This window comes from Adiantum capillus-veneris, chromosome 7 (genome assembly GCF_014529385.1).
Source record: "Adiantum capillus-veneris isolate H3 chromosome 7, ASM1452938v2, whole genome shotgun sequence".
Classification (NCBI taxonomy): Eukaryota; Viridiplantae; Streptophyta; class Polypodiopsida; order Polypodiales; family Pteridaceae; genus Adiantum; species Adiantum capillus-veneris.
The window spans coordinates 48,301,135-48,310,606 of NC_140937.1; the positions used below are offsets into that span (position 1 = coordinate 48,301,135).

The following is a 9,472-nucleotide window of genomic DNA, read 5'->3' on the forward strand; positions in this document are numbered from 1 at the left end:
GCCAAGATTGAAATAAACCCTATTTTAGAAATCACCCTATGTTTGCTATTTATTCTCGTGGAAAATACCTTTATACCTTCCTAGGGCAAATTTGATCCCCAAAAAGCTTGGAGAAATCTTAAAATATGAGGTAGCGGCTAGTGAGTATTCCAACATGCTACAGGCAACTTTCAAAGCCTAGCATTACCATTTCCACTGGTTTCATTGGACATTATTCCTAACATTCTCTCTCTGCCCTAAAATAGAAAATTATACATGTATAAAAAACTACAAATACCTTGAAAATCTTAGAGATAGATAATTAATAGGTGTGTGCTGTGTGGGGGAAGGGGGTTTTAACATCGTAGGGACATTGCCAAGAGAGCTCTAAAGATTTATCCGACCAGTCCTGAACTCAAGACCTGTTACTCAGAAGCGGAACACACGAGAGAGAGAGCACTAAAACACATCATCTTTGTAAGCACCGTCAGTGAAGAGTAAGGCTCTTGGAAAGAAGTATCCTTGTAAGCCATGAAAAAAAAAACGGGGTTCTCCCTCATGTTTCTTTCTACCGTCAGAGAGGATGTTATTTTGCATTCTTCTCATTGAACGTAGTCTTTTAAGTCTTCAGTGAAACCCACGAGTCCGCACTGAGTAGGGGCCATTGCTAGCTGCTATACTGCAGATTCGTCTTCATAAAGCTTACAGACAAATGGGCACTTCTTCAACAGGGGCACATGCCTCTGGATACATGTACAACTACTGCTCGCACGCAGTCGAGAATGGACTCCGCATAGTTAGCAGCTGGTCCTTAAGGTCCAGCGATACATTGTCTACAAGCCCCTGGGGCATTTGATATTTTATCAGAGTGTTCACACCATTCTGAGATGCTAATAGACATCGTAGTTGTGGCTAGGAATGATTTGTAGAGACGACGCAGCTCTTCAATTTTCTGGCTCATTGCATACAGCACCACTATCTACACTGACACCATGCTTGTCGATTACAAACACAAGGCTATTTTTTCAGCTGTGATACTTGAAACCAGGCCTCACCCGCATTCCTCGAAACGCATCTTGATTTGCATTGTAGTAGTCCACCAAATCCTGTGTACCACCTTCTGTCTTCACTTCCACAAAAGCACATAGCTTACTGGGATCAAACTTGTCCCTGAAGTACGCAACCTGCGAAACCATATGCCCATCATACCCATGCTTCTTCATCCGGAACACCTTCTCGAACATCTCCGTCATCGTGGACTCGGACAGGTCTTCAGGAATTTTGTCCACATAGACAGACCTTCGCCTGTCAACCTCTCTAAATGCAGAAGCGGTTATTGCTCGATGTGCTGCTGATCTTGTTGTACGAGAGTCGTGGAGATCTGTTGGCTGCCGTAACCTGGCATTGTCGCTATCAAGACTTGCCATTCTTTCTCTGAGGGAAGGGGTATGAACAATCTCATCAATCTCCTGAAGCTCATCTCTGTAAAGATCCTCCATTCGCGAATGAAAATGAGGTTTCAAGCGCATGCTCTCAAAAATTTCTTCATCCTGATTATACAGATGCAAAACTGTTCTTGTGAGATCTTCAGTAGCAAACACAACAAATGCACAGTATTTTGTAGGTACATGTCTCACTTCAGTTATCAGTTGATCACCCAATGCATCCAATTCTTCCCGGGCTACTTTCTGCCCAAGAACACGTTCAAATATTTTCTTGATCGTGCCTTCAGTGGCATTTTCTGGAAGCCTATCCACGTAGATAGTCTTCTCAGGGTCAGACCGTTGTTTTTTCATCCGTGCACTTAACCATAGTAGATCATCACCTTTATCAGAATCCTCCAGATCGAAGCTTCCGTTCGTTCGTTTCTCCGTCTTTTTGCGAGAAGCTAAGGAGAGCCGATAGCCAAATGTCTGAGAGCTGAAATGCGACTTACCGTGCAAACGAAGATTTAACCTCCCTCCACCATCTTCCTCTACTGAGTAAGGAACGGGTTTTCTTCCCAGCTCCATTTTCATGTTCATGAAAACCTCTGGTCTTCGAGAATGCAAATCAAGCATGAACTCCACTAATTCTGGAGTAGCTAAATCAACAAATGCACAGCCTCTTGATGGAACATATCTCACATCCAGAACCAACTGCCGTCCCCCAGGACTCACCAGATTAGGACCTATGTAAGTAGTGATGATGTCCTCAAATAGCTGCTTTATTACTGGAGCCGATGCATTCCTCATCAACTCACTTAAGAAAAGGGGTCTGGGTCTACTAGGAAAAGGATCGGTCCTAGTTGCTATGTTCTCTGCAAACCATTGATCTTGTGAGCACTCAGAATCGTCATCATTGTTAGCTGCTCCTTGTCTTCTTGAAATGTTTTCCTCCTCTCTTTTACCTAAGGTGGTACTCCTCACATGCTCGCGATTGACCGAATCCCTACTTCTGACCCCAACTCTGGTTACAGAACCTTGTCTTTCTGAGGGGCCAAGTTCTATCTTCATATTCTGAAAAACAGTAATATCCTCTGCATACAGTTTGAGTGATGCATTAAGAAGAGCATCACTCACTAACAAAACCAATGCACTAGATTTTTCTGGTTTGTACTTCACATCTATCACCAGATCAGAAAAATGGTCAAAATTGCCCCAAGGCTCAAGCTTCTCTCTGAGTACTTTCTCAAAAATATTATGAATTTTGATGGGGGTAACGTGGTCAGGCAAACTGCTCACGTATAATGACCTAGAGGCTACCTCCAGCTCTGTAGATAGAGTGGCATCAGGCTCTTCCTTGGGAAGAAGGATCCTGCGGTCTGCACCCAGCACTGAAGCCTCATCTAGTTTACAAGGACCTGGAGAGCCCTCATCCTTAACTGGTAAGTTTGGAAGCAGGTCTTTTGTGGCCATTGTGGGGACTAAAGGAGAGCCCTGGTTTGATATGGTTTCACAAGGATGCAGAGCTGACGCTTGTAAATCTACAATGTGTGTTGCGATGTGAGTTGCCAGTTCTTTTGAAAAGTGGTCAGCAACAGATTCAAGCAGAGCTTCAGCTTCCTTGGAGGCCTCCAACAGGCCTTTCCTCCTCACACACTTCAGTCGCAAACCTATAAATCGAGGACGAGAAAGAAGCTCCATCTCATGCGGTGTTCCAGTACCACATTTACGTAGCACAACACCGATCATTACTCCAGTCAAGTCCTGTATTCTCTCGAGGTTTTTTCCATCCTCACCCTTGATTTTCTTTACAATAACAGGAACAGAAGGTGCTCCATCTCCAGGATGTATCTGAACTGGACCCTCATACCAGAAGCATTTGATGAACACTCCCCTTGAAGCAATAGATTTCACTGTAGCTGACGCTTGATCAAGAAACCACTTGTCTTCTGCTGTGTCACATGACTCGGATGGGATGGCAAAAATTCTCACAGTTACTAGACCTGCAAAGACGAAATTATACTCAGAAAGATAAAATGGTCGTCAATAGGAGCAAGAGGAGCCTATGTTGAACAAGGACCTCACCAGTTTGCGGATCTATCTTTGCATCACCATCAGAGTTGACAGGATCCGCAGTTAAAGTGGCATGGACCCCTGTGTAGAGAACAAAAAAGAATCAGTGTTTTTACTTTACAAGGTGCTTCTATCACTCTTATTCCAGCTTGAAGGCCCAATTCATTTGAAACATAGGCTGGGTTCAGACGTAGCCGAGGCAAGGGAAGGCACAGGGGTGTGGATCCTCTGTGGACAGCAGCCATTGGACGAAAAAATTTCCAGCCTTTGCCGGACCCACAATATGTTGGGCAACCCAACCCCCCCAACCCCCCCCCCCCCCCCCCCCGAAAATGGCTTGCTTCCGCCTCCTTTTCAGCATGATTCACGGGTTGCACAGAAAGAGAGGGCACAAAAGCTGTTCATTGGCTGGATTCCCTGCGCTTCCCCTTCAGTGAGCGTTGCCACCGGCTCTTGTGAATTGGGGAGACGGAGGCAGGAGAGAAAGGTGCAGTTTTCCGCCGCCTTCGTCTGAACCCAGCCATAGACAATGAACACCAGAACTAGGTAAGAAAATTATACTAACCGTATTCTTCTTCCAGGTAAAATGTGTTTTGCTTTGACAAAAGCCAAGTCCTCGTTTCCTTATCAGGGATGTCCAAGGTGAACTCCACACTCAAGTCTTTCTCCTCATTCACTTTATCAAGAGAGGGATCGACCAAGATCTCAGAAGGCACTCCACCATCCTCTGCCTGCCCACTTCTTTCATCAAAGAGTCTCAAGGGATTTCGGCTTGTGATTATCTCACCTGCACCTAGAAGAGAGAGAGAAAGTCCACAGGGTTCATTACTCATCTTCGAGCCACCATCAACAGTACCATGCCCTGGTGAAGGCATCGCTAAATTTGCATCTAACATATGAGCATCCATGTCCATGCCAACAGTGCCATCAAAACTCCCATTGGCAATATCCAAGGTCTGATGATTTTTGGCAGACTTGGTAGAATCTGATCCATTAACAAAAACGTTCTCTCCCTGTGGTGAATAATCATGAATGCGCTCAACCCCTGGCTTGGGCTTCAAGTCACTACTTGAGTCCTTTATTAGCTGCTTAGAATCATTATCTCCCAACTCTCGTGGACGTTTTGCAGAGACTGCTCGCTCCTTCTCATCCTCCCTGTCCCTCTTCCTACTCAACCTACTAGAATCATGGTCTGGACTAATCCTATGAGACAGGGATACTTTATTTTTGGAACCAGCATTATTTTTTTCTGTTGAAGACTTCAATTTAAAATCTTCCATGACATTTTCTTTTGTTGATCTCTCTCTTTCCTTAAAATGGAGCTTATCCTGATCACGACGTAGCTCTCCTGTCCCATGTGACTTCAATGCTGTCTTGTCCTTCTCTTCATCACGATAAGCGTGCCTGTGATTCTCTTTGGCTCTTTGCTTGCTAGAATCTCTATCATCCTTACTCCGCCTCTGAGATTCTTTCAATCTGTCACTTCTCCACTCCTGCCTTGAACCATGTCTGGCATCACTCAATTTCTCTCTCTGCTTGGATTGCCCTTGCTCATGGCTACGATGACCCCTGTCACCTTCATCAAAATCACGAGTTCCACTACCATTTCTGGAATGGTACTTTCCACTTGCTTCATGTACCCTGTCGGTGGAGGATAATTGTTTCTCATAACGCCTCTTAGAGCTTTTCCCAGCTTCTTCAAGATCAAGCTTATAATTGATATCTCTGATAGAGCTCCGAATGGGTTGCAATGACACACTTTTGCTCAAACCATCTGGTCGTGCTGTGAGATGTTTCCTGTTAGAGGGGCTTGTGGTGTGGTTGACTGTTGAGGTGTCTTTTCCTCTTTCAGCAGACGTAATACTATCCTCCAAAACTCTTTCAGGCCGCCTGCTTGAGTCAATTTTCCCTGTATTCTGCACATAAGGCAAGGGATCAAGCTTTTTGTTTGAAGCTCCAGAGGTGTTGTGACAGATGATACCATAGAGGGACTCTGGATCTAGCCCATCTATGCCTTCTAAAGCTTCAGCAATTGAGCTAGGTTTGCTGAATTTCAGCAAAGCTTGTATGCTTGGAATTGAAATTAAACAAAACTTGGCATCTGAGCTATCGCCATCCCATGAAATCAAAGCTGCAGATTGACCATCTGCAGGCAAACCTTGCAGGCCTGAAGTTGAGCCAGAAAAAGTGGGAGACTGCAAGATCTCCGAGCCACGAGATAATGCTGTCACCTATCAGTTTCAAGAGATCAATCAATAGAGTTTACTATTCAAATTTGGGCAAGCATTGCAGTACAGAACGATCCTCCTTGATATTAGTTACATTGCAGAAACGTTTATTGGAAGATGACTTACCGGTTAAGCACTACAGCATCAAGGTCAAAACTCTTCATACAAACCAGGAGTCTAAGACAAAAAGAACGCCTAGAAAGCAATACCAAAAACCACGAGCTTACAGGAGCTCATAAGTGGCCATTCAAATACTTGCATTCGCATGGGTTTCTCATACATTCTAGACTTAGGCCAACAAAGCAATAGTTTCTGTCCAAAGGATAGTTGAATGTACTCAAATGGGCAAGTACTCAAATGGGCAAGCACGTTCCATTCTCCAATTATGGACATCAAATATTGATTCTCAAAAACATACAAGAAGGAGCAAAAGAAGCTCAAACCACCAGACTGCATGTTTAACTTCATGTTTAGCATTCCTTCATTGTACTTCGGCAGGAAGCCACCCACCCAATCACATTGATTGAGACACCATAATCTTTAAAAGGTGTAGATGCACAATTTATCTGCGGTTCAGTAAAAGTAATCTCTGAACACTGATCCCTGTGACTGCCTGCAATTGTAAAGCTATTGTTGATTGGGCTCAATCACCTTGGGTTATGACCATCTGCTCAAGTCTCACACAGGCCTTGGTTGAAGTGACAAATGTTCGCTAAGTGAAGAAGCCGCCTTTCTTATTCCATATGTCGGTAAATCAGCTGCTAATATTATGCGGCCACTCTTTTCCTACAGTTGCAAGAGTGTTCCCCTTTCAATTGGCTAGGGAGCCACTCTTTAGTCAGGACTCCATGATGACATAGCCACGATAATAACAATCAGGTTCTACTTATACCTGTGATGATGTGTTGATGGTGTCTCGCACAGCTCAACAGTGGGTAACAGGCCATCAAGCAAGGGTCAACCAATTGTTCATCCCACAGTTTAACATTTGGGTAGCTGGCCAACAAGCAGGGGCCGACTGTTTGTTTCTTATGTAAAGAGCAGCAAAGGTCACGCTTCTTGGCAGATATTCAAAACACCAACGCCTAAATTGATGAAATGATGTGCAATAACGCCCTCCTATTGCACTTAGCAAACATCTTACTCCCTTCTTAACTGGCTTCCCTTGAATATCGAGTTAACAACATAAAATGAAATAAACTGGCTGTGTGTGGAAATGCACAACGAACAAACCATGTCAAGCATTTGGCTCACTTCCCCTTTCTCCAACCCAATATCTGAAGTCGCGCAACAACGACCCCTTTACCCTACAACTACAAGCAGTCTCAGCCTCACCAATCATACATGTCATTCACAACATATATGCACCTCGATGGTTGATATGGAGCGTTGAAGCTTGAAAACACATCAAAATCGCTTTTTTTTTAATCATATGAAATAAAATTCAAAATTTCCCAAGTCCTAATCCACATAGTTATTGAACATGCACATCTCCTTTCATAACCCTCAATGCAACCAGGTAAATCCCCATCTGCTTTTACGAAGCTATCATCTTACCATTGCATAGAAAAGCTTGACCTCCTCGTTGGAAGCTTCCATGGAAGGTTTGAACTGTATTAATGGCTCAGTAACACCTTTGTTTACAGTCTTCTCCAACCTGCAAGAACATCCAATGTTAACGCACAACACACGAAACTTTAAACAGATGCCTTCAGTAGTTTAGTTGCTACAAGCTACGTACTCCTCAAACTTCAAAAATCTCCTTGGCATCAACGTTGAAGGTAGCTTCTTGAGCCTTGAATGAGGAGTCATGATGCCAAGGCAATATGCCACAATGGGAGTGTATATGAAACTGTCGTTAGGGCGCAGCTTGCCATGCCAAAACGGAGACAAGTCCGAACTTTTTCTTGAGGCCAAGGATAGTACTTCAACTTTACCAACGCCACTTGCAATCGACTCTTTTCCTTTGGAAATAGAGCCAATGGTGTTGAGGGTTCGTGTTCCACTAAAAATGCCGCCAAGCGATAAACCAAGGGCAGATCCTTCTGATGCAGCGACAGGTTCCCGATCGCATTCCAAAGACAGGATCGTTCCTGTCATACCATTATCTTGTTTATTGACAGGTGTCCCACTTTCTAATAGTTCATGTTTGCGTGACGTGCTTGCATCTCCCGAGCTAACACCCAGGAAATGAAACGCTACTTTGCCTACAGTGTTAGAATGATCTGTTTCGTTTGCAATACTCTGCTGGTCGAGCAGCTGCTCCTGAGGCAAACGCAATCCGAGGTCTCCCATAGCAGAATGATTAGGAGCATCTTCACGATCGCCATCTTGCTGTTGAGCCGTAATAGAAACGCTAGCATTGTAGCGCTTCGTGGGCGTCAATTCCAACGATAACGAAGAGGCCGCCGGACGCTTGAATGTAAGATTCTCCCTGACTGAGTCCACTTCTTCTACAACAGGATTGGGTCCATCATCTTTCATGGAGGAATGAGATAAGGGAAGTGACTTACACGAACTGGCAGCCTCTTGGGGAATGTCATTATTGACATCACCGTTAGAGGTAGGCGATGGGGCTGCCTTCCCATCTGCCTCTAGGGCAGGCAGATCGGGGACCTCATTTAAATCGAACATGGTGATGCAAGCAAAATAACAGAACCGCCTACAACGGCCTTTCAGAAACACCTGCGGAAAAGAAGGCGGTTGAAGCACATCGCTGGTGCGGAAGTTCCATGTGACAAGAATGGAAAGAGGCAGCGAGCCAGATGAGGCAAGGAAAAGAAGAAGGAGCTACAAGCTCTACTTCACAGGCTCTACTTCAAGTGAATGAGAACGCGGATCTACGGCAAACTAGAGGAAATGACGAGGAGAGCGAAGATGAGGAGGTGAAAGGGAAGCAGGTCCTGACAGACAATGGTGAGCTTCGCGGTGGGAAGAAGAAGTGTGATGAGTGCAAGACGCAACAGACAAAACGTGCTGATGATAGGCCTAGTGGGGGGGCTGCTTTTCTCCTGGGAGAAGATGAGCCTCTCAGCCTTGGCTTTGAAAATGATCATCACCTTTTGAAACCTCTTGTTATGCTAGGGTGCATTCCCTCCCAAGCAATCCTCCTCGTTCACATTCATCCAGTATAACCGTCCGTCCGCCCCCCTTACATGCAAGGGCACCTAGGTTTAGTGTAATGATTAATCACACCTAGAGATTTTGCGATGTACCTTTAAAATTTGAAAAAATATAGTGTAAAAATCTTCAATATTCAATCAATTTACCTTTAAAATTTCTCATATGTAATTTTTGGAAAAAAGTTTTTTGCGAGCATTGTTGGTCCCGAAGAGAGATTCTCTATAGACTTGGATTGTGCGAGGAATGACTCGCATTGTTGGGCACTTAGGTTTAACTTTTTTGATAGAATGGGTGTTCACATGATCCTGGTGAAACTCTTCACCATCATCTATCTATATCTATACATCTATATTAAAAAGGCACGAGTGAGGCTCCAAGTGGCTGCAAATCCATTGCAGCCACTTGGAGCCTCACTCCTCCTTTTCTTCTTCATCGTGTCCAAGTTGGCTACCACGACTTCCTCCCTTGGGTTGCGGGAGCAATGGAGTACTCGTTGAATTGGCCATTGAATTCGAGCTTCCATGAATGTTGGACCTGATTTGCGGGAACCGACCCCTCAGTCCCCATCTCTTTGCCTACGCCCTGAAGCGTAGCTGTCAACCTCCCTACATTGCTCACAACACTGCCTGCGCTCTTAGCCATAGC

The 9,472-nt window shown here is 44.6% G+C and overlaps 1 protein-coding gene across 2 annotated transcripts; it reads right to left on the reverse strand.

Moving 5' to 3' along the window:
- Positions 1 to 348: 348 nt before the first annotated feature.
- On the reverse strand, positions 349 to 8,742 carry LOC147453805 (uncharacterized). 2 transcript variants are annotated; one of them, XM_086515900.1, is made up of 6 exons: positions 7,446 to 8,742; positions 7,262 to 7,361; positions 4,042 to 5,707; positions 3,489 to 3,557; positions 1,617 to 3,406; positions 349 to 1,529 (listed from the first exon to the last, which is right to left on the reverse strand). In XM_086515900.1, exons 1-6 carry the CDS (start codon positions 8,336 to 8,338, stop codon positions 1,005 to 1,007), a joined length of 5,043 nt encoding a protein of 1,680 aa, XP_086372026.1. In that variant the 5' UTR covers positions 8,339 to 8,742; the 3' UTR covers positions 349 to 1,004. The 2 variants fall into 2 exon arrangements, with proteins under 2 accessions (XP_086372026.1, XP_086372024.1); XM_086515898.1 differs by having other exon boundaries at positions 349 to 3,406.
- Positions 8,743 to 9,472: the final 730 nt, after the last annotated feature.

Bases quoted from the DNA above. Each gene is read 5' to 3' on its own strand.
- LOC147453805 (XM_086515898.1), bottom strand. From the start codon at position 8,338: ATGTTCGATTTAAATGAGGTCCCCGATCTGCCTGCCCTAGAGGCAGAT. The intron at 7,362-7,445 runs GTACGTAGCTTG...ATGTTCTTGCAG, and splicing joins AGATTTTTGAAGTTTGAGGA to GTTGGAGAAGACTGTAAACA. The intron at 5,708-7,261 runs GTAAGATGATAG...TGAAACTGATAG, and splicing joins TCAAGCTTTTCTATGCAATG to GTGACAGCATTATCTCGTGG.